This window comes from Vigna unguiculata, chromosome 3, assembly GCF_004118075.2.
Source record: "Vigna unguiculata cultivar IT97K-499-35 chromosome 3, ASM411807v1, whole genome shotgun sequence".
NCBI lineage: Eukaryota > Viridiplantae > Streptophyta > Magnoliopsida > Fabales > Fabaceae > Vigna > Vigna unguiculata.
The window spans coordinates 7072733-7097788 of NC_040281.1; the positions used below are offsets into that span (position 1 = coordinate 7072733).

Consider the following 25056-nt stretch of genomic DNA (forward strand, 5'->3'; position numbering starts at 1 on the left):
GCATTCATAGTGTGTGCGTATATATTTTGCAGTCAATCTAATTACAAGTTATCATACATATATGTGATTTATTAACTATGATAATAATCACCTTGGAAATTATACTTAATTAGATTTTAGCTACTTGTGGTGATATAAAGTCTTGTACATTTATATTATAATTGATTAAACTTTAGTTTTTTGTGTATTATTTTTTAATTACATTTAGATTCTTCGAGTCCTTATCATTATATTCTACACTTTTTTGGGCCATTTTTTAGTTATAGAAGTATTGGATAAACCTTCCTAAAAAGGTTCTAAAGTAATTGGGTGCAAGACCAATTTTCCACAATAATGAAAAATCAAGGTATCTTATCGTGCACATTGCTTTCATAACCTAAGTCAAATCTTTCTGTAGGAATTGTATTATATTTTAACAACTTAATCATATTTTTTTAGTTCTACCAATAAATTTGGCTAGCACTCTCTTCAAAGTTACGACTTTTTCATAGAGCTTTAAAACATCCTTCGGTTGATTCAAGAGTTTGTCATTTTTCAAAACCTTTTCATTTAGGATTTTTATCTTTTTCTTAAAAACTCGCACTCCTATGAGTGTAGTGTAGGTATTTATTTATTTATTTATTTTATGGAGTCTACAATCTCTTGCTGCACACATTTTCCTAAAAACTTGCGCTCAAATGTCTATTTTGTTAAGTGTCTAGTTAATTATTTCCAATTACAATACATAAAAAGAGTATGGAGTATTATCAAGATTTTAAACATTATTAATTATGTTGAAAGGGGATTTGACTCACTCAAATTGAAGTTTTGATGATGTCCAAAATCAAGTAACATGGTTCAACATTCTTACGAATAATGAGTTTAAACCATTCATATGAATAGGTAGTGTATGAATCAACGTAAGTCAAGCCTAAGAGTGTTAACTTAATTGATTAAGATAAGTTTAGAAGTAAGAAAAGCACAATAGTGGATTAGCCTACTTATCTAATCCATTAAGTTGTTTATTGCAGTGGCTTCCTTATAAACCATCTTTGATTGATTTTGAAAACAAGAAGCTACTGATGAAATCATAGAAAATTGGGAGATTGGAAAAACACATTCTTGAGTTCTTGGAGAAGAATCTACTGAGTTTTCATACGCTCTTCCAAGAAGTCTTCAATATGGATAAGCTTTTAAGAGTTCTTACTTGGCAATAGGATTAGATTGTGAAATCTGCATTCCCAGGTGTAACCATTTCATTTACTTTTTTTATTTCTTAATTATGTATATTGTTATCACTACGTATGGGATGTTCTTGATGCAATTATGTGGAGCATTGCATTAAGGAGTGGTTTTTGATGCTATTGCGTGTAGCATTGCATTAGAGAGTGATTCTTGATAGGGTTATCAAATTATTGATGTCATAGGGTTTTGAGTTATTAAGGAGCATTTGTAATTCTTGTAAACTCTTTGATATAGTGGAAATCTTCTAGCTTGGGTTTCTAGAAGAAAACTGGATGTAAATTCATCTTGAATTGAACTAGTACAAAAATTATTGCCTTTTCTTTTCTTACCTTTACTGTTATCTTTAATGTGTTTGAAATAATCCATTAACACTGTATTAGTTAATTGATTAGAGCATCTGATGAAGATTGAAAACGCTTTCAAGAATTGTCTAAAAAGGTTAAAATCTTGAAATACCAATTCACCCCCTTTCTTGGTTTGTATATATTAGATGTATCATTTTTAACAATTGGCATCAAAGCTAGTTAATCGAATATTAATCGATTAGAAAAATCCTGGATATGGCTAATATATCTCAAACCTTTGTTGAAGGGGCTTCTATTAACATACCACCTTTGTTTGCTGATGATAAAGGTGTGTGGGATGCTATTATAAATGGACTTTTTCAACCAACTAAGATAGTGGGAGGCAAAGTTATCCCTACAGAATTCTCTCTTTGGACTTCTAATGAAAACAAAAAGGCATACTATGATGTTAAAGCCAAGAACATTATATCTTCTACACTAACCTTGGATGAATTTTGCAGGGTCTCTATTTATGAATCAACTAAGGAAATGTGGGATGTTTTGGAAGTGACTCATGAGGGCACAAATGACGTCAAGAGATCAAGGAAGAATACTCTCATTCAAGAGTATGAAATGTTCAGAATGAAGATTGGAGAAAGCATATGTGATGTTCAGAAGAGATTTACACATATAGTAAATCACCTCTTGACACTTGGCAAAACATTTGATAAGGAAGAACTCAACATCAAAATACTGACAAGTTTAAGCAGAACATGGCAACCCAAAGTAACAGCAATTTCTGAATAAAGAGATCTCAATAGCATGAGCATAGCTGCTCTCTTTAGAAAATTGAGGGAACATGAACTGTAGCTAGGAAGACTCAATGAAGAAGAAGATGGAGAGAAGAGACACACCATTGTCTTGAAGATTACTGTAAAAATTGCTCCAAAATCCAACTCAAAAAAGTTTGAATCTGCATATGATGATTATAACTCTAACATTGAAGCACTAAGACTAATGGTAAAAAGGTTCTCAAAATTTCTAAAGTATAAAAACAAAACTAACAATAATTCTGCAGGAAATAAGAGACCTTCCAAGAAGCAAGAAAAATCTACTACTTCAACATGCTATGAGTATGGCAAAATGGGACACAACAAACCTGAATGTCCCGTCCTCAAGTTGAAGCAAAAATTAGAAGAGAAGAATGAGGTAGAAAAGCACAAGAAAAAGAAAGCCTACATTGCTTGGGAAGATAATGGCTCCAACACATCCAGTGAATATGATGAGAGCACTAAGGAAGAAACAAACCTATGTCTGATGGCTGGATCAAGTTCCTCCAAGAGCAGTGTAAGTAACTTTAATTCCAATGATGATGAAAATAAATATTGTGAGTTGCTTGAAGTATTTAAAGAATTGCACGAGGAAACCACAAAAATACAATATTCAAATAACAAGTACAAAGGAGAAAATAAATGGTTGGAAAATAAAATAAGAGGAAAACGAAAATCTAAAAGTCAACTTGGAAGAGTTAGAAAAGTTGTGAAAAACTCTAGTTGTAAGTATGGGAAAAGTATGCCAATATGTGAAACTGTCCAAAACAATTAGAAAAAATAGAATACCTAATGAAGACTCTTGCTAAGTTCACCATGGTAAGATCAAATCTTGATGCAGTACTAGGTTCCCATAGGAGTGTTCTTAATAGAGAAAGAATAGGCTATTCTGGCAAGATTAATTTATTAGAGTCCAAAAGTTTTCTTAATATGAGAAAAAGATCATTTGTTATTTGCTTTTACTACTGTGAAAGTGGTAATGCATCTAGTTCTTGCTATTTTAAGAATTTTGGGGTTCCTAAAGGAAAGTACAAATAAGTAAAGGAACACTTCAAGCCACTAACATGAAAGGACCCAAATTTAATTGGGTACATGTATCTTCTCTTTAACCTATGTTGTAGTTGTTTCTTGATGCAAGAAACACAATGTAGTATCTAGATAATGGATGTTCAAGATACATGAAAGGAGATGTGAAAAAATTATGCAAGATATCTTACAAAGTCAATGGTAATGTTACATAAGATGATAGTAACAAAGGTCAAATTTTGGGCATTGCCAAGGTGAAACTTTTCTCTTCTATTGTGATTGAGAATAATTGTTGGTTGAAGTACTTCCATATTTTGAATTTATTGCATGTGTGTTCACTAAAAAGAAAGAAGCATGACTTTAACATACTAAACATAACTTGCTTGAAGTAAAATGTGTGTTTTTCGTGTGTATGCACAAACTAATCAATTAGATTATTCTAATAATCGATTAGATTATTTAGATAACCTATTAAAATTCTGCTTACTCAAAATTGTTGTGTGTATGTTTTTTCTATGTTATAATCGTGTATGCCAAGTTCCAAATCAACTAATCTTCTACTAAATTGGTTAAATTATGCCTTGATAATCAATCTCTCACTTACACTCTTTACATTACAATCTTTGAAAATTTATGATGAGAAAGTGACTATAGGTGTGTTGATTCTTATTCCTAGGGGGAGTAACTATGCATCTACCTTCTAGAATCAAGATTGTTCTTTTATTATTGATTGTACTTTGAGCCAATATGATATAATTTTTTTGTATTTGGTTTGCACATTAAGTATATGATGTTCTTTTTTTTTGGGAAATTGATTGAACAATGTTGCTTGTACTTTGAAATTCCATCTTCCTATCCACACCTACTACATTTTACTCTGGTACAAAATTATATGATGGCATGCATACCATGACTATCACATTCTCTTCATCCCTACTCTTCATTCATGTAAATACCACTCTTCTCCAATGGCCTCTTCAATATTACAGGAGGGTTCTAATTATTGGGAGCAAATGTAAATAACGGTTTTGAATGTTTTTTTAGATGTTTTAGTTGGATTTTCACTTTTTTGCCTCACAAGGTTTAGTGGCTTAGTCTCTCGCATTTTAATCCTTACGTTGCACTAACTTTGTTAGTAATCTTGTACTGTAATACCCTTAACTACTTGTATGCACTCTGATGATTAGTTGCTCTGTACTCCGTTAAATATTTGCCTTACATTGTGTTGATTACTTGTTATTGATGTAGAGTTGATATTGATCTCTGCTTTCATATTCTTTTGTTATCCACTGTTACCTGCATGTTTGGTTCTTTCACACCCCTGTGTTCTTTTTGCTAATGTCAAAAGGGGGAGAAAAGTACTTGTGTTTCTCTTGTAGGATTGGCCATCATAAAAAAAAAAAGAAAGAGGGAGATTATTGAAAAATGGAGTTGACCCACTCAATTGAAGTTTTGAAGACGTCTAAAGTCAAGTAACATGGTTCAACATTGCAACTAATAATGAGTTTAAACCATTCATATGAATAGGTAGTGCATGCTTAGAATCAATGTAAGCAAAGCCTAAGAGTGTTAACACAATTGATTAAGATAAGTCTGGAAGTAAGAAAAGCACAATAATGAATTACCTACTTATCTAATCCATTAAGTTGTTTGACGGAGTCATTGAACTTAAAATATAACCTCGATAATGGATTAGATTACTATCATAATCCATTAATCTTTGTAGCAACGACTTCCTTCTAAACTAGCTTTGATTCATTTTGAAAACATGAAGCTATTGTTCAAATCAGAGAAAATTGGGAGATTGGAAAAACACATTCTTGAGTTCTTGGAGGACAATCTACTGAGTTTTCATACGCTCTTCCAAGAAGTCTTCAAGATGGATAAGCTTTTGAGAGTTCTTGCTTGGTAATAGGATTGGATTGTGAAATCTCCACTTCCAAGTGTAACCATTTCATTTACTTTTTGTATTTCTTAATTTTGTATATTGTTATCAATGTGTAGGTGATGTTTTTGATGCAATTGTGTGTAGCATTGCATTAAAGAGTGATTCTTAATAGGGTTATCAAGTTCTTGATGTCATAGGATTTAGAGTTATTAAGGAGCACTTGTAATTCTTGTAAACTCTTTGATATAGTGAAAATCTTCTAGCTCGGGTTTCTAGAAGAAAACTGGATGTAGATTCATCTTGAATTGAACTAGTACAAAAATTGTTGCCTTTTCTTTTCTTACCTTTACTGCTATCTTTAATGTGTTTGAAATAATCTATTAACACTGATGTATCAAGTAGGTCGAGTTACAATCGAATCGTGGTACTTGAACTATTACACTCTTAACTAAAAAGAGTTGCACCTTGACAAATGATTGTAGCTTTTGGCCTAGTAATAAGCACTTGATCCTAATAATTGTTATTGTTAAAAATGATACATCTAATATATACAAACCAAGAAAGGAGGTGAATTGGTATTTCAAGATTTTAACCTTTTTAGACAATTCTTGAAAGTGTTTTCAAACTTCATCAAATGACTTTATCATATGACGTCTTTCTTGACATTTAAATGATTAAAGGCTTCTCAAATTTGGATTTGTTGTATAATTGAATTGTAGGATACTTTTACTTGTATTTTCAATTTCAATTAATTTGAATAAAATATATTTGTGCTATTATTAATATCAATGTTTTATTCTATTCATTTTTGCATATTAAATCCCAATAGAGTTATAAGAAAATATGCACTATCATGGTTTTCATATTCAAAGCACTTCCAAAATCAAAATTTGTATTTAGTTACTAAATTAATATACATCTATTTCATCCTTATATTTTATGAATTCATGTAAAATATTCACTCTAATAAACAACACATAGAGAGCAGTTACTATATCACATATAATTTATGTGTTATTTTACATGAACTTCGTCCAGAATATTTTACAATAAATTATAATATAACTTTTATTTTACATGAACTTCGTCGATAAGAACGAAATATTAAGAATAAAACATGATTTTTAAAATAATTTAAGAACTAAAAATATATTTAACGTTTAATAATAACTTTTTCATTATTATAAATCTAAATAAACCCGTCAACGAATTTCTAATGCAAATCTAAAGATCGCCGTAAATGTTGGATATGATCCAAGACAGTAGAAAACATAATCTATTTAATAGAATTCTGTGTTCAATATCTGTTGTGACTTAATTCATGAGCACTAGTAGTATCTGATCAAATGAACCGAAAGAATTTTATGACAAGACAAAAAACAATGCTAATGAATGATATTATCACTAAATTATAGTATTTATAGTTTACTTTCCTCTAGCCAAACAAACAAAATAATATTATCACTAAATTAACCCAAAAGGCCTTTATATCCTCAACAGCAGTAGCAATGGAAACAGTCAAGCTTCAACGCAATTCTCCTTACTGATCTTATCCTACCCAGTAATTCCCTGCATAAAGATGGTAACTAACAACAAACAGATATGATAGCCCACCTTATACCCTAGTTCATTCATTAAAAATCTTCTCTTATCAGCCGCTTTTCATATCCCAATCATACAAGACAATTCATTGTAGTAATCATCCGTGGATGACAAAAGTTAGAAACTCTACTTATGGTATAAAAAAATTCTGTGTAACACTTGAAGTAGTGTTCATAAAAAAAAAATAAGTATTAAATGTTCTTTGTACCACTAAACTAACAATAGCATAATCTATATAAGCTTCTTCTTCTGGAAGAACCGCTTCAGATACCACAATTGCAAACCTGAAACAGTAATGCAGATACCCAAAGACATAATGCTAAACCATGCCACCCTAGCATTTGTTTTTTCACTCACAATCCTCATCTCAGCTTCCCTGAACAAATAACCCGAAAGAAAAATCATATATATGAAAAGTTTAGGAAGGAAATTGGAATAAACTCTTCATAGGGGATTGATTATGTTGATGTAATAGGAATTACCTGCCCTTGAGATAAAGCAAATTCTCATGGATGGCCTCCACTGCTCCTTCTAGCTTTCTCAGCTCAAGCTCAACTCCCTAGGCGTCAATCACATGATACATAAATTAGAAAAGAGAAGCATTCAGATTTGGATCCTCTCGTGTTCTTATGCTCTGAGAGAGAAAGATACAAAAACAACAGTAGTGAACTCAGCGTTGTTTGTGTGGGGCCTATTACACATTCTTTAGTGTTTTTTGTTCTCATAACTTGGGCGGAACATGACAGGATCCAAATCTTTTCGATTCACATGCAATTACTAAATGCTTTCAGCTTAATGTATTTTAAAACAGTGGCTTGACAGATTTCTTATTATAACTAATGCTAACCAACAATTAAGTTCTATCTACGGGATATTTCTAGTGGATTAGGATTTGTTTTTGTACTAGATATTCATAGCATAGGAAGATTCAAAAGAATTATGCATATCCCTTGGACATTTACCTCAATCTTCTCTTTTCTAGCAACTGAATCCCAGTCCTTGGCTGCAATCCCAATTCTCCAATCAAGGTTTACATTAACCTCACCAACTATTTGATTATGACTATCCACCCAGAAGCATGCCAGGTAGTTTCCAGCCTCTTGAGTAGTAAATGCGATATTACCATGAGTTGTGTTCTCCTTGTGATGAAGATTGTTTCCATATGGTGATGTTACCTAAAGAAAACATATTACTATTAGAAACCAAGAGAGAAGAAATAGACCTTTTTAACAAGCTGAAATTAGAAGGTTGTCATTCAAGAGCCATCCAGAATTACATCTTGATAACAAAGAGACACAAGCAACACTAAACAACATTACTTGGTAGAACTGTAGAATGTTTCGAAGTAAACGTTTTTCATAATTATTCAACCTTATTTCTGTTCGGACTAGGAATTTTTTGTGTGAATTTATGTAGCTAGGGTATCTAACAGAACACAAATTGACAAATTGGTGGTTTTTTATTACAGAATCACAGAATTCACACAATGCAGCAAAGGGTGTGTTATGACTCCTATAGAGATTATTCTCTGTCCAAACATAAATTACGACACATGTAACTCCCTATTGTACCACACTACATACTTCTAACATGACAGATATTATCAGTTCCAAACAGCATTAAAGTCTTAAACTCTGCTATCATCTTTCATCTTGCCAACCACTAAGCATAGCAAGAATACTGCTCTAGGAACCATGTCGGAAGACATTATCACCATTATGTAGGCAACCATATATGTTAAGTCTTTTCGCCTTTCCATTACCACCAGATCTCCAGAAGCAAATTATTCATTAGAGACGTCAGGCAAAGAATCAAACCAGAATAAATGGCTATGTAAGAAGTGTCCATCACGAGCAATGTCTAATAGGGGCTGGCCTCACCACCACATTACATCACAGTCTGAGACCATCCCTCTTGGGGCTTAAAGGGCTTGTGAGTCTAGAACCCTCTTCAGGCCCGGTAAATAGAGATTCTAGATTCTTTTCAAATGTGATCGAGGCTCCATTATCCCCACGTCCTCCTTGAATTCAAAATTCTAGATTCCAGAAAGCCCGTAGCCAATCATTATAGAACAGACCCATTAAATAGGCATGATCATTGTGGATCACGTCACGTTGCACATAATTGACACTCACTTGGTGTTTTTGTGAACTTTAGGACTGCTTAGCAAGTGTATTCTCCAGAGAAAACACCTAAACCGTTCAGGCTCCACTCCACAACCATATTCCAAGAAATTTTACGTAACAAAAACTACATTCAACAAAACAATGTACTCGAAATTCATAGCATTATAACACCACAGACAAGTATAACCACGCACGGTGTAAAATATCATAAAAGATTTCATGATCGACACAAGATAATAGATAATAGGATACAAATTCCTAAAGACAAACATAAAATTAACGTCCACAAATCAAAATAAAAATGAACTCCCAACTAATCAATTAAGCAAACAGCTCCTCTGCAAAGTGTCAAACGTTTTTTCACCTCTCCAAAGTACCAAAGACAGCAATCAACATAGACCACCGAACAATACAACCAGCCAACCAACCAACACACATGATAATTTTCCAAACCGAACAATAATAACAAATCCACGACAAAACATACCCCCCTCCAAAACAATCGAGATTCACAACAGGCACACGACACGCAAATCAAGGAAGCAGATTCACTTGAACCTAAAATTTCTTAACCAAATAACAAATTGGAAAAAAATCAGGAAATAAAAGTTGGCTGGGAAAGAAAGCAACGAGCAATTGAATAAAGACCCAGGAAATAAATCGGAAAAGGGTGTGAGAATGAAAGGGAAAAAGGGTACCTTGACGGCGAGGGTGGGATTCTGGGAATGATCACTGGGTATAACGACATAATCGGCCAAAACGACGACGTTGTGTTGGATTTCTTCAGAGACGCACTTGGTACCAGTGGCGGGCACGGTAAGCCAAATAGCGAGAGCAGAAGGAACCAAATTGATTGAGAAGAAGAAGAAGAAAAACAGGAGTAACAACGTTGACACACCTCTGTTCCGCATTGCGTTGCCTCTTCTCTCTCTCCACAAAACAACAATGTTTTTTTTTTTCTCTATCCACTCTTTCGATCTCTTTGTACCATGGAGCTAGCTAGGGTGCGCTTTGGCTCTATAATCTCAATTTTACGTTACTTCCCTCTCGTTTTGTATATTTTGTTAATTAATTCTTATCTTTATTTTTTATCTATCACTGATTAAATAAATTGTACTTTTTTTTGTTTTATTTTAAACTTTTTTTTTATAATGTTGGATCTAACATGTTGATTTAAGATATCGTTAAAAATAATTCAATTAATTAATGTCAATAAAATTGTTAAATTTCTAAAATTTAAAAGTTAAAATTACAAAAAACAAAACAAACTACTTGTGAGTTTAAGGAGACCTAAAATTAATATTTTTTTCAAATGTATATACTTATTTGTGTCTTGTGAAAGTTGATAGGGTTAAATTTTTCAATAACTTCTTTAAAATTTTACATATTTATTAAAATATTTTAAACAACAAAACAATTAATTGATAATCAATTTGTAAAACTGTTGAAAAAATTGGGTCGATAATTGAATAACTGAAATTATTGATTAATAGTTCATTGGTTTAGCTGTCCCTATACTAAAACTAAATAAATAATATTTAAATGTATATTTTTTTAATATATTAAATAATGAATTAATAAAATTATTTAAATTTTGTGAGAAATTAAAAATTGACTTTAGAATAGTGATAGTTTTTATAAAAAGAAAAACATCTTTTAACAAAAAATTTTAATTATTGAAGTTTAATTCTATAAAACCATCATCTCATTTCTAAACATTTTCTTTGGATTTTCTTTTCAATTCTTATCCCAATCTTCATTTTATTAAAAATCATAGGCGTAGGATCATTTCCAATGAGGAGATTTACATAATCATTCGAAAAGTCGAATATAATAAGTTTTCGCTTTGTCTTTTTTTAGGCATTTTAGTTCTTGGGTTGCATGTGGGATCATGATGTTATGTTTATAACTCTAATTGATGTTTTTTATTGATTGTTTATGTGAACTTGTGTTATATAGAGCTATAGAGAGCAACAACTTGAGAAAGAGGGTTTGTCTGAGGTGATGGAAGCTAATTTTAACTATTTAATGTTTGATTTCATCTTATTAATTTTTTATGTCTATGAGATGACAATTGTGTGACCAATTATCATGTTAATGTGTTGTGAGTGAGTTGAAATGTAGGTTTTCAATTTCATGTCTACGTGTATGTTATGAAATTTAGGATTTCATATTGTATGTATGGTGAATGTGATGATTCTGGCTAAGTTGAGGTGTTTCAACATGAAATTTGTATGTTTATGACTTTGTGAAACATGGGATGGGTTTTTGGTATTTTGGCATAGTCTAACTTGCATAATTTTGTTGTAGTGTTATGTAAACTTGTTCGACGAACCCCATTGTCGCTAAGTGACGATCAAAAAATAGTTTGGTAGAGAGTTAGAGGAAGCCTGCTTGTTGAGAGAGCAAACTCTCACTGAGTGAACGCCAACCACTAGTTTGGTGGAAAGTCATAGGAAGGGAGACTTACTCACTGAGCGAGTTTATTCTCACTTAGCGAATTATCCTAAATTTAGTTCGAGTGTTGGACTCACTTAATGAGACACTTGGTTGCTAAGCAAGTGGACATCCAAGGATTGCTCGTTAACTGAATGTTTGTTCTCACTAGACAAGCTTATAAGTTTCAAATATGCTCTATTTGAAAAGGAAATTATTAAGAGATAAGTTATGTGATGGAGATGAATGATTCAAGGAAGTGTTCCAAGGTCAATAAAATGTGATACAATGATTGAATGTTGTAAGGAGGAAGGATATGACAAGTGAGTGTAGTGTTATGCATTTGCTAATGATACTTATTTAGAAGTTATCCTTATACTCTACTAGATTGCGTGTGTGTGTGGATTGTTGTTTGGCTAGCTTGGTCTGTTAGATTATTGTTATAGATCTTTATGCCATAAATGTTTATGTATGCTTAAGTTACCATTAATTTACTCTTTTTTGTTTGTTGGTTGTTTGTTGTAATGGTTATTTTTATTAGGTGAGCAAACGAGACTATAAGTGATGGTGATGCTAGTAAGTAGGTTGAGGATGATACTTGAAGTTATGTATTTTGGTTTAATGTATATAGACATAGAAGATGATGTAGTTATTTAGTTTTCATGGGAGTAAAAATATGTTGATAAGTTATGTATTTTTATAAATCTTAAGGGTTTGTTCCCACACTATACTTGTACTTGTATGATTATATATGTTTTCTCTCATTTATATGATGAGATTTATTTAGTACTTAACTGGTATGAATTAAAATAGTAGAAATATTATATTTTCTTGATCGTTACAAATTTAAGTTAAAGAAAATTTTAAATTAACATAAAACTATATATTTTAAAATAAAAATATATAGTAAATACTTTAATAATAATAATAATAATAATAATAATAATAATAATAATTTGTTAAAATGTTTTTCATGTTTCACTAAAATTGTAAATATATTACATATCTTACAAAAACATCCCATATATTTTCCTTTTAAAATTTAAAGTCATGTAAATAATAACTATGAAAAACAATTTATATGAATACAAATTTTATCACGTAAATTATGTAATTAAAAACAATATGTTAAGATTGTTATCAACGTTAGATTTTTAATATATAAATATTACTAACATAACATAAAAGAAAATGTATTTAGATTGCAGATAAATGTAAAAAGTAAGTTTAAATTTTAGAGTGACAAAAATAATATAAAAAATTAAAACCCGTCTTTAATGTTTTATTTTATTTTTTTTATAGGAACGTAAAACGTATCTTATTAATAATAGTAGTTTATGAGTGAATCAGATACGTGAGATTTGTTTTTGTTTTTTTCTAATTTCATCATAATATAATATTTGACAAGATTATAATCAATTTTACTGTTTTTTTCTTAATTCTTATTCAAGTTTGTTTACCAAATTTAGTCTAATTGAAAATAAAAATTTACTCCATTATTTAATAAACTGTTCTTATTGGACTATTTTTGAAAACTATAAGAAAAGAAAACTGAAATTAAAATTTATTAATGATTTAAGAGATAAGATAACAGTTACAAGCACATCGTTAAGATATTCCACTGCTGTGGTTACCCTAATGGATAAAACAACACAAAAAATAGCATAAAACCGTTAGAGCATTTAAAAAAAGCAACTCGCACTGCTTGTTGCTGAAAATAGCTTCTTTTGCTCTTCACATTTTTGTGAATACCACTGTTGATTAAAAAGGCATATTATGCCTTACTTTATGCAGTTCATTAATAAACATTTTAGAATCTGTGTTTAAGTAATTAAGAAACAGATTGGGTTATTTTAATAACAAAAACCATAAGATCTTTTGAGAAGTTATCGAAAGTATTATTATACTTCATGAAAATAACAAAAAGCATTAGATATTTTATATATTTTTTAACAATCCATCAAAATCAAGTTGTGAATAAAATTGCCCTTATATCAGAAAAGTCAAGTCTTTCATAAATGAGAAAGCTTCATTCACTAGCCTTTGATAAATCAGAAGAAAAGGTGTTCCAACGGTTATCTAAGCCTTTTTCACATCATAATAATAATGTCTGTTGCATGAAAAAATTATGTTATCTAACATAAAATGAAGCTCGTGAAATTCTTTTTCTTATAATATATCCAAATAAAAAGAGCTAATGATTATGTCTTATGTTACTGGTTTCACTGTCCCACAAGAATTTACACTAAGATTTTGTCCAACATGTGTTAGGAACCACGTGACCCAACAGTGCCAATTTTTTTTTAACGTTGTAAAAAGACAAATGCTTGTTGTATATATGACTCACCACTGACATCTGCTTCATCAATTCACTCTCAAGAAAAATGGAAACCCTCATTTCCCAGTTCACATTTCTCTCAGATCAACCTTTGCATGACAAAAGTTTTGATCTTTTCACAACAGAAGACCTAGTGAAGCTGTTTGAGATTGAGTCATACAAGGCATGGGTAGCTGTGGAACTACAGAAAGAGGTGGAAGAAGCAGAGGCTATTATGCAGCAAGCAGAGGATCATTTTGATAGGATCATCATGGAAAGTGCCATGGAAGAGTTTAGGTACTTTGAAGAAGAGGTTGAGAGAATCTCAAAAACTGGAGTTGATAGCTTCATTGAAACTGCTGAGAGTGGAAGAAAAATGGAGGAAAGTGATACTTCTGTTGCTTCCAAGAGATACACCATTGAGGCCTCAGTTAACTCAGTCATTTCTTCTAGCAAGGTTCATCCTTCTTAACAACAGGTATTTTAGAAACTATAAAAACATTTAACAATTTATACAAAAAAGCACAAATTAATTTGTAAAGAAGTTCACTTTAATTTTTTTTTTCTTCAAAGAATCTCTATAACGAAACTGGTGCATACATATACAGTAAATTGTAAAATACTTATCTTTTTAACCTTTGTTGCTTTTGTTTCTTCAGTTCCTGTCCTGGTGCTTTTGTCAGAAAAGTGGAGAGGGATTACATTACATCTGAATTTTGTCAAAACAGAGATGAAAATGAAGATATACTGATTATTCAGCAACTACAGAAGAAAGAAGATTAATTATTCTTGTTAAATGGAAATCCATATTTTGTTTTTTTCCGGTAGATCTTAACAAAGGCTCAGCATTCAGGCAACTTAACCTGTGGAAGTTGAGAACTGTATTTTTGTGGTTTTAGCACATTCTGTTCTTGTTTTTTATTACTGCTTTGGTCCCAATTCTTTGACTAATTCGTGTAAACAAATATCTCCTAAATCCATGCTTTAGTTTCTCCTTTACTATAGCAGATTTTAGTGTTGAACTTTTTTTATTACTACTATTCAGTGGAACTTGTTTCCCTTTTTTCTCTCCTTTCCCAACATCTCTCATTCCGACAACCCTCAGAACATGTCGTACATGGTAATAAGAAGAGTATATCAATATGAAAGACAATGGTTATTTATAATGTTTGATATAAGAAATATTTCAGCATTATCAGGAAGTAATGCAAAAAAAGAAAAAGTAATTTAATTTCATTCTTTGGAAATTGAAGTGAATACACATTTGCATGAAGAAATATGTAAAATATAAGTAACAAAATGATTACAAAGAAGTATTTAAACAAAAAAGAAAAGGTAAAATATACATTTCAAGGAGTCTCTGGCTCCGGAAAAACTTTTTTCTCCATGAAATTGATGAAACGTTCAGCATAAGTCTTGGGTTTGACGACTGATATAGTCATAGGATCATATTGCAATGATTTGCAGGCATGCTCAAGTTTCTTTTTCACAGTGTATTCCTGCAATATGTCAATTATGCCCATGTATAGGACAACATCATAAACCTCAAAAAGCTCTACTTCTGATTCCTCCACTTTGTCCTCCTGAACCTTGCGTGTCGCTTGAGCTGGCATGTTTACTCCTAATTGCACTCGTAGCCTGAGTAACACACACACCATTTCATATATGATATGTATCATTGCAATGCAATGCAACACAACAGAACATGTGTGTCAAATGAATCTAATGTGTGTCAAAGTACCATTACTCTTTCTGCTAAGAATTGTTACTAAAGAAAGTGCAGTGAAAGAAGATACTTGTAAAGGTGATAGATTAATGAATATTATTGAAAAAGGAAGCATAGAGAATAAAGTTACAGAAGATACCTTGCAGTACCAGGAAGTAAAAGATCAACTTCCTTGTCACCTATGGAGTATGCTCTCAATGTATTTCCTCTAATGTGGGGTCCAGGTGCAGTGTTGACAAAGCTGGGTTCATGAGCAACCAATAACAAGCCTTTGGGAATTATCAACTGCTCCCCTTGCTTGTGTGCATCTGGTAAAGAAAACCAAGTCAGAAAGAACTAGGAGTCTTCTAAAATCACTAATTTTTGAAGGAGAATTTCCATATTAAGCTCTAAAATGACATCATTAGAAGGTATTTACCATCTTCAGAAGCTAAGCTCAATTGAGGCTGCATTAGTCTGGAAGGTTCAACTAAGGCCTTCAGATTCTCCGGGGCTCTAAAATGTAATCCCAACAGAAGACTGTAATCAATTATGTGCTGAGACTCCAAGAACATGCAGTCTACAGAAATTTGTCTGCACCAGAAAAAAACAGATTTGTATCATAACTAGAAGCTCAGCTTACAGATCCTTCAGTCAATGAGTATTCCAAAACAACTGTCCTGATAAATATATTAGAACATATACGCTTAGCCTATTTGGTAATAATTTTAACAAAACCAGGTGCGCTTACACACCCTCATGTACACGTAGATCTGTCACTGCGCTTAGGCAAACACGAAAATTCCCAGAAAGAAGTAGAATCTTCAACAGCAGTTTCATAACAAATTCAATCAGCCAACACTAATTATATCTAATGCAACACCTCCATGTTGATCACAATTTGGTTTGCCGATCCTAATGTAAAAGTTCAGAAGTAAATCTTTCCAATTTGAAAATATGAACAGAGACAACTTTCATAAATCTGGGAAATTAACCAGATTTTAATCAGTAAAAGCTATGGTAGCAGGATCAAACAAGAAGCTTGATTCAAACTAGAGATAATCCACCATATCTTTGCATTAACACTTTGAAAAATCATTATCTGTTTCAAAAGTGGGGAGTAGATATAGAAACCAACCAGAATTTCATGTAAGATAGTAACTTTTAACAGAAATAGCTTTCAAATAGTAGGAACTCACTTGAATAGGGATTCTCGTAACTTTTTATCCATATGAAATTCATATTTTAGATCAAGATCTTTCAGTGTTGTATTGCTATTAATTTTTTCTTCTTTTGTATATCTTCCTTGAGAAGACCCCTTCAGATCATAACGACGGTGAATATGCAATTCTGTGCAGAACATATTCCCCATGACCACAAAGCGCACCTAATGAAGAGAGAAGGAAATATTTATCCAACAGCAACACCAACCAATCCTTTTCTCACTTGCCATAGTGGAAAACAAGGATATTTATATATGTAGTACCAATTAAAAAGAAGCTAGAGATGGATATTTGGTAATACCTTTTTCCCACCTCTTAGTGTTATTCGATGGAGACCAAAGAACTTTGTAATAAGAGTATTCTCATAACTTCCTACGTGATGGTAGTACTTGGGAAGCATATTGAGCATAACCTACAAAAAAAGAAAAAGTGTATTTACATAACCATGAACTTTGGAATTTTCACTTAATTGGGTAAATCAAGTTCATAATTTATGGTGAAAGATGGAAACATAGGCAATCATTAATTTCTCCTTAGAAGTGACTTTTTAACAAACATATGAACAACTTTTTACCAGAAGAGCCCATCCTTTGATGAGCCATTTTGGAATTGGATTAACTTTGCCTTTACTTGTGATTAGGTTATAGGCACTAGAACTAGAAGTATTTATGGTGTCTACGGAACTACAGGAGTCAGAAAGATATCCATCATCTATTTCAGTCTAGAAATATTTTTTCACCCCAAAAACATGTCTATCCAGAAAAGGTGCATTATAATGTGGCCTTCTTAGATATTTTGGCAGTGGATTTCATGAACTTTGTCCTTGAAAATTGTCATCAAATTATCTTTCCTCCATATAACAAAAAAAATACTTCTCTACAGAAAACTTCCATCCAAATGGCTTAAGCAAGCCCTTTTGGTATGGATTTCGTTGAATCTTGTCCTTAAATTTTGTAATCAGATTAGTGGCACTGTCAAGCATTACTTGTCTTGTGGGGTTGGGTAGCTGGTACCAATGGAATTGTATATCACTCTATTGTGTATATGCCCTCTAATATGCTTATGTATACAACTTCAGAACTCTTAAAAAGTTGAACTCATATACCAGTTGTTGAATTCAACACAAGACGATTAATGCGAAAATGTTCTTGATCCATGAAGGAAGAAAAATGGGTGATTGCAAACCTTTAGTTCATATTTTTTCAGTGTCTTTATCACGAATCTATCATCTTGAGAAAGAAAGAAGATGCTGCCACTTTTTCCGGGTGAAGATATGTCCCTTAGACCAGAATCACCACAAATGGACATCATGTACTCTGCAGCATCTAATTTGAACATCTCTCTCAAATTCCTGGAAATATATGCTAATGTAATTATGCAAAGAAAGCACAAGAAAAAATTATGGGGAGGCATACATAAATCAAGCACATGAAACCTTCAATTCATTAATGGTCAAAATGCTAATTTAAAAATAAAGGGTTGTTTATGTTGATTCAGCCAATAAATACATCTTGAAATATAATGTGCTTCTTAACCATAGCCTTGACTGAGCACTCTTTCACTCTAATATACCACCATAATCTCAAATTCATATTATCAAGAATTCATGTATATTGTTTTGATAATGACAATTTTTACATTAAAATTGGTCAAATTTCCTTGTTTTATTTATACCTAAGGAAGGGGTTGGGCTAAACTTTCAACATTGATTCTCCATTTGGGAAGTTCTTCATAGGAAATAAATTAAGATGTACTATTAGTTTTATAAGCTAACACACCAAACAAAAATTTAAGAGAAGCTAATGCTGTCATGTCTTACAACTTCGAAATTAATTGATCCCACTGTAGCCATATGGAAAAGGTTCCAATAAATTATGCTAAACATACAATACAACTCTTCAGGTGTACATGTAGTTAATAAATACCTGAAGACCATAGGGCAATAATCCTTCCAGTAGAAATCTATAGAACAATGTGGAGGAGTCAGCTGTGAACCCTCCTTGGGGAAGTACATCCTTATCCTAGCTCGATCTCCAAAATCAGATGACCGAACTTCACGTGCAGGCACTGGTGTGATCTTTCCAACAGTGTACCTGAGAATTCAGCCAAATTTCTTTAATCAAACCTTGATATTGAACAAAATACCAAATGGAATAAACCAGACACATTAACATTGATATAAAGTAACAACAAGTATAATGCAGCAGAAAGAATGGTGATAATACTGGCAACAGATACTATATCAATTGTTTAGAAATAGGTTAGAATGGAAATGTTAGATCATGTAATTTACCTGATGCCAAGCTGCAAATTAAGCTTCAAATAATAGCTCCGGCGGCCCCCAAAAATATCAATCCATGAACTCTTCTTAACCTGCTTCACACTAAACTTATTCTGCCGTTTGTTTTTATGTGGCATTTCTGAATAATGCCTAATTCTCTCCATATTTAGAACTCCCTGCATATATTCCCTTTCATAAACCAAAGAGGGTGATAATGAGGTCTCAGATTGACTTTCACTAAAGGTCTGTGATAACGAGGATGAAGAGTCACGACATATGCAATCTACAGAAGGATTGTGGAGGCTAAAATTTGAATCTAATGATGAAGTCCTATGTGATATTTGACGTGAACTTTTTGATCTACCACTGACTGAAATCTTTTCAGAAAAACTGCGTGTAAACTTTTGTTTTGGAGGCTTATGATTTTCTGTGTTAGATAACAAACTACTATCATCACTGTTAAGAGAGCACAACTTCTTCAGAGATGGTTGTTTACTACCAGCAGGATAGAATGTTCCTTTTCCATCCTTTAGGCCCTTACTCCATGTCCCTATATAAAGCCCCCCATCTGCAAATTTATACACTCCAGATCCTTGTTTAAGTCCATTTAACCAACAACCATCAAAAATATCACCATTAGACCACTTCATAACCCCTCTTCCATTTATCTGACCACTTTTCCAATTCCCAATATATACATTTCCATTCTCCCAAGAATACCTTCCACACCCTTCACGAATTCCTTCCTTCCATAAACCATCATATATATCTGAATTTGAATATGTTTTCCGGCCAATCCCATGATGAGCATCCATCCTCCACCCTCCGGTGTAAACGCAACCGGTAGAATGTGTAAAGGTGCCATGACCATGAAGGTAACCCCCAGAGAATTCACCCTCGTACTTTGATCCTCTTGGCCATGTAATCACTCCTTTCCCCGTCATTTTCCCATCTACCCAATCACCTTCATAAACTGCCCCATCTGACCATGTGTACTTTCCTCTTCCATGGGGAAGTATGCCCTTCATTTTACCAATGTAGACATCCCCATTTGGAAAGGACTTCTCTTCAAACCTATACTTTACAAGACAGAGACAACATATGCAGACACGCAGAACAGAAAACGCTTAATCAGAACAACATAAAATATACACAACACAAGGGCATAAATGAGGCAGAGAAGGAGTGTCTATGAATATTACCTTTCACTGTCCTCCATGTCTAGCAGATTCTCACCGATTTATTTGGATAGCTCCAATGAAGATTCTATTTCCCTTAAAAGGTTAAATGTATCACTCACTGATATAATAAGGAAATTCATCTCTGCCTTCAGCGCCTTTATGACACTATTGTGCCCCGTGGTGATCTCTGAAACAGGTACAACCACCATTATCAGTCTTAAAATCAACAGTACAAAAAGTCACAATAAACCCTTTAGCAGGTTTCTACAGTGAAGAATGTTTTGCGGAATCTTCCCAAAAACAAAATAACAAGAATAAGGAAAAAAGAAAAACTCTTCGCTCCTGTTCAAAATTGTTATGGTATGATGAAGCTAAATATTTGGAATTCAGAAGCTTGTAAAGGGAGACTTCAACCACTGCTGGTAGAAAGGTAGTGAAGTTGGTTAATAATGTGCATTTACAGTATATCGTTAAAATATTTCTCCATTGGTATATTGAAGATGTTGATTACGATGCAGTACTTGTTTCAATCATATACTAACAACAGAGAACCAACCTTTCTTTATGTACAATTTTAGTGAATAAAGAGGGAGGCAAATATTGCATAATTTGTTTCTTTACTCTCTCATTACTTGCTAAAATTAGAATCACGCAACCTGCAGATAAACAACGCATAACCCATCTTCATACTGAATCAATACCCCCATTAACATACTACGAATCAATACCCCATTTGCATTTCACCATCTGCATAAAACACGTAACTCCGCTTATATTCTTCCAGAAACACTATCTGGGTCAGTTTAAGTAAAAGGGCATCCAATCCAGCAAGAGAATCTGCCATTTACGCGACTAAACCACAACGCACCACACAAAATCCTAAATTCCACCACCACCACAAAAATTGGAGATAAGAACAACTTGACTAACCTCGGATAGATTGAAGCGGCAACGATGAATACTATCTTGTTCTGTGAAGCAAAAACAAAGTGAAACGAAGAAGAAGAAAAAGAAGAAGAAGAAGAAGAAGAAGAAAAAGAAGCAGAAGAAGCACCCCACCCCAATAATCAAAACAAAACTGAACCCTTTCTAAAACAGTTTGAGACAAAGCTCACGAATCCTTGTCCAACTGCCTCAGCCGGCAACTACCCCACCACCCGAAGAATTGATTACTCTATAGAATAGTTGCAACTGATTATACCTCCAGCTACTATATATGTACTGTGCTCAAATAGAGACACATCACCTCTTTCTCTCCCTCTCTCTCTGTCTAAACTTAGAGAGAGAAGTGAGAACAGTAAACATGAAACGAATTTAGCTCGTATATTATGACTTTTGTTCTGTGCTTTAACTAACAAAAAACATAAGCACTGTACTATGTAATGGGTGTGTTTGTCCTTCCCATGCAAAGGGGAAAAAAAAATGCCCCTTTTAATTTCACCCACCTGAAAATCCTACGGTTCGGTGTGGGCACACACAGTTTCAAGTTTCGAATCTCCAACACGTGCCACTTCCTTACTGCATCATACCATGAACAAGAGTAAAAAAAAAGTACAAAACAAGTGCTGTAACATTATTCATGTGCTAATTGATTCAGATTTTGTATACTCCAAAAAAAAAATTGAAACTTTCGGAAATAAAAGTGCAAACGATGTTAAATTATTTAATGATTACCTAAAGGGTTTTTTTTTTTACACAGTCAACTGATGAATTCAATCATTGACCAGGAAATTAATAAATATAACATTTAACGTAATTTTTATAAAAGTCATAACGCAAATTATGCATGTTAGAAAAGTTAAATATTAATTATATAATATATATATATATATATATATATATATATATATATGTAGGACATGTCACTATAACAGGAGAAGACATAAAATTGTGAAATGTATTACACAAGTGCTGGTGATGCAAGGTACCAACAGTATCCCTCACGAAAAGGATAATGGCCCACGAACACTGCAGAGTTTCCTTTCTATAGACATTAAAATATTAATTTCATCTAAAATGTGTGTAGAAAAAACATACCTGGTTTTAACATCAACATTAATGATTGTTTTCTCTATTCTTGGTGTTTTATTTTAGATTTAATATATGTTACTTCGTCAAAATGTAGGTTTAATTTTTTGAAACTTTGAAATGATAAACTTTTCTTGGTCTTGAATTTTCCATTTTAAGATGAAGTGGTTTAATTAAAACGTTTTATGACAGAGTTACGTGGGTTCTGGAATTTTGGTCCCACTTTGACCAAAAATTAGGGTTTGTTTTCCCTCTGAAACATGTAACGTGGTCACATGATGTATTATTGGCATTTGGCATCCAACGTAGGTCTACCTTTCTCAATTATCAGGGAATCAAAAACTTGTTAATAACTCCATTGTTAAAAAGAAAATCACTTTACCACATCTCAATCATAGTATTAAAAATCTCAGCATTTTCTTGATGATGCATCAATATCAATCCACCACTTGATGATATAGGTCAAGAAAGAATTACATCAGCAATGAAGTATGAAAATGTCATATGGGCATGTGCATCAACATAAATGCAAAAGTTGAATAACGTGGGAACTTAGAGTTATAGGTAAATCAATTTTACCTTAATTTTGTTTATTTTAATTATATGTATAACGTATAAATGCATTCTAAGGTTAAGAGAATTATTAGTTCTTTTGATATATATATATATATATATATATATATATATATATATATATATATATATATATATATAGATAGATAATCTACTTGTTTTAAATATCAAAATAGTTTTTATTTTAATTAGAGTTTCTATTTTAACTAAGAAAGTACTCTTTCTATCAAAACATCTGTAATGTATTATTGTTCAAATATATTGTTGATTTTGAACTTGTGTTGTCGCCACATAAATTTAAGAATTTTTTAAAAAAAAGTCATGTCAATTTTAAGATTTTTACGTATAGACAGTGACAAATCTTAAAAAATATTTTAGAGGTATCAAGATAAATGTATAAAAATTTTGAAATATCAAATATATATATATATATATATATATATATAATATTAAAATTTAAAAAAAAATGTATATATAGCAAAAAAATAATATTTATTGATAAACTCAGTTAAGTAAGTCTTGGATATTACAAATGCTCAAACAAGATTATATCAACAAGTTGCTTCTTCTTTTTCTCCAACCTTTTATATTCTCTCTTGTAATTAATACAAATATTAAACAACTCGTGAAGAATAACTACTTATACATACAATACAAACAACTCGTTTTAATTTTTGAAGCAACTTATAAAATCACATGTCACATAAAAAATAACATTTTTTTTCAAGAAAAACACACAATTAATATAGTTAATCATCTTTAGATACTCTAAAATTATTAAAGTACATGTTTATTATATTGTTTGGAAAAGCTTTAAATGAAGAAGTTGCTTCAACCAATAATATATACTTGTATAAAAATGTCATATCATTATTCTTTTCATATATCTTTCAATAATAAAATTAGAATGAAATTCAGACTTTAAAACAAACTTTATATAAAATACATTAATTAATTCTAACATTATTATCTTGATAAAATTAAGATTATTAAAACAATATAAATATTGTTTATAAACAATTGGACTGTAAATAAAAATAAATAAATAAATTGTGCATGAAGAATAAGTGCATGCAGAGAGATTCTTGCCCTAAGGGAGAGGTAGGAAGTGGGGCTATTGTACCAAAGCCTGCCAAACATCTGGAACAAATAATTAATTAAATGGATTAATTAATTAATTAGTCTGTGCCCCAAACTTCAAGTCACGTTGGAACCATTATTATTATAATTAAGACAATTAAAGTGGCTAATCATGTTTAGATGAATTGTGTTGTGACAACCTATGTTATTAATAATTTATTACATGGTGATTCAGAAAGTTAGTTTGCAAATATATAAATTAAGAGTCTTTCTCTATCAATACATAATCCAAGAACCGTCCATGTAGCTTCGCATCTTATTCTTCCACCATGCATGGCTTTCATAGGATGCAAAGTTAACAAAAATATCTTTAATTAATTTATCCACTAATTAACAATATCATAACAAAGTGTGTGTATTATGTGTCACCTTATTCTTTTTTATCGGGTGCATACATAACAAAAATATATTTTATTAATTTGCCAAATAAAAAAATGCAGAGTTATCGAGAATATCTTTGACCAACTCACTAATTAATAATTTCATGCCATTGAATTTTTGCCTCTCATTGTTCGGTCTATGAAAGTTATAATAATAGTACATTTGTTGGTTGAATTTTAAAAAAAAAAAAAACAAAAGAGGAAGATATTTGTCTCCTGTTTTAATTAGCATGTGTGTTTTATGCTATGTAAAGATATTTTTAAAAAATGAGGTATATGCTTCAATCATTCACAACAAATAAATTTGGAAAATTACATATTGAAAATGTAATACTACTAAAATGCATATTTAATTAATTAATTAAATAGATTCGAAACCTAGAATAAATAATTAACATGATATCCATGAACCTTCTAGTTTATCAAAATGATACATCTTTCAAGAAAATGTAGTCAAAGACATGCATTTTTCACACCCTCTTTTTGACATTTCCTTAATTATTTTTCATATTGCTTCCTATCTTGAGATAACCCTTTTAATTGTAAACTTTCACGGACCATATTGATGTATACAATTCAAAAGTATGATATTTTCAATAATTTGTAAACAACAATAACAATAAAAAAAGAAAAACGAGTTAATAAACTAATACAAAATTTATAAAGGGATAATAAACAATAATAATCATAATAATAATAATAATAATTATTATTATTATTATTATGTCAAAGTAGTATATATTCTCCCTTTATTGAAAGCAACACGAATATTTTGCACTTTTGTGTCGGGTGGAAGAGGGTTAACAAAGCTA

The 25056-nt window shown here is 31.7% G+C and overlaps 3 protein-coding genes across 6 annotated transcripts; 1 reads left to right on the forward strand and 2 right to left on the reverse strand.

Annotated features, from left to right (window-relative positions):
• Positions 1–6853: 6853 nt before the first annotated feature.
• Positions 6854–9983, reverse strand: LOC114176172 (transmembrane emp24 domain-containing protein p24delta4-like). Its single transcript, XM_028061119.1, has 4 exons — positions 9679–9983; positions 7817–8029; positions 7337–7413; positions 6854–7230 (listed from the first exon to the last, which is right to left on the reverse strand). The coding sequence occupies exons 1-4, from the start codon at positions 9889–9891 to the stop codon at positions 7086–7088; spliced, it is 648 nt and encodes a 215-aa protein (XP_027916920.1). The 5' UTR covers positions 9892–9983; the 3' UTR covers positions 6854–7085.
• Positions 9984–13720: 3737 nt separating this feature from the next.
• On the forward strand, positions 13721–14800 carry LOC114177677. The gene is made up of 2 exons (XM_028063132.1): positions 13721–14211; positions 14393–14800. The coding sequence occupies exon 1, from the start codon at positions 13801–13803 to the stop codon at positions 14203–14205; it is 405 nt and encodes a 134-aa protein (XP_027918933.1). The 5' UTR covers positions 13721–13800; the 3' UTR covers positions 14206–14211; positions 14393–14800.
• Positions 14801–14951: 151 nt separating this feature from the next.
• On the reverse strand, positions 14952–21455 carry LOC114177676 (phosphatidylinositol 4-phosphate 5-kinase 7-like). Of its 4 annotated transcripts, XM_028063129.1 has the most exons (11): positions 21183–21454; positions 21054–21094; positions 20145–20310; positions 18955–20016; positions 18587–18754; positions 17847–18012; positions 16963–17073; positions 16638–16825; positions 15878–16032; positions 15599–15767; positions 14952–15371 (listed from the first exon to the last, which is right to left on the reverse strand). In XM_028063129.1, the coding sequence occupies exons 3-11, from the start codon at positions 20159–20161 to the stop codon at positions 15083–15085; spliced, it is 2325 nt and encodes a 774-aa protein (XP_027918930.1). In that variant the 5' UTR covers positions 20162–20310; positions 21054–21094; positions 21183–21454; the 3' UTR covers positions 14952–15082. The 4 variants fall into 4 exon arrangements, with proteins under 4 accessions (XP_027918930.1, XP_027918932.1, XP_027918929.1 ...); XM_028063131.1 differs by having other exon boundaries at positions 18955–20021; positions 21054–21455; XM_028063128.1 differs by having other exon boundaries at positions 21054–21454.
• Between the last annotated feature and the right edge of the window lie 3601 nt (positions 21456–25056).

What these genes read in the sequence shown, in the direction of transcription:
- LOC114176172 (XM_028061119.1), bottom strand. Translation starts at nt 9,891, where the DNA reads ATGCGGAACAGAGGTGTGTCAACGTTGTTACTCCTGTTTTTCTTCTTC. An exon ending in ATCCCACCCTCGCCGTCAAG is followed by an intron (nt 8,030 to 9,678) that starts GTACCCTTTTTC and finishes TGTTTTCTTTAG; the next exon opens with GTAACATCACCATATGGAAA. An exon ending in CTAGAAAAGAGAAGATTGAG is followed by an intron (nt 7,414 to 7,816) that starts GTAAATGTCCAA and finishes ATTGACGCCTAG; the next exon opens with GGAGTTGAGCTTGAGCTGAG.
- LOC114177677 (XM_028063132.1), top strand. Translation starts at nt 13,801, where the DNA reads ATGGAAACCCTCATTTCCCAGTTCACATTTCTCTCAGATCAACCTTTG.
- LOC114177676 (XM_028063129.1), bottom strand. An exon ending in TGAAAAAATATGAACTAAAG is followed by an intron (nt 17,074 to 17,846) that starts GTTTGCAATCAC and finishes CTTTTTTTGTAG; the next exon opens with GTTATGCTCAATATGCTTCC. An exon ending in TTACGAGAATCCCTATTCAA is followed by an intron (nt 16,033 to 16,637) that starts GTGAGTTCCTAC and finishes TTTCTGGTGCAG; the next exon opens with ACAAATTTCTGTAGACTGCA.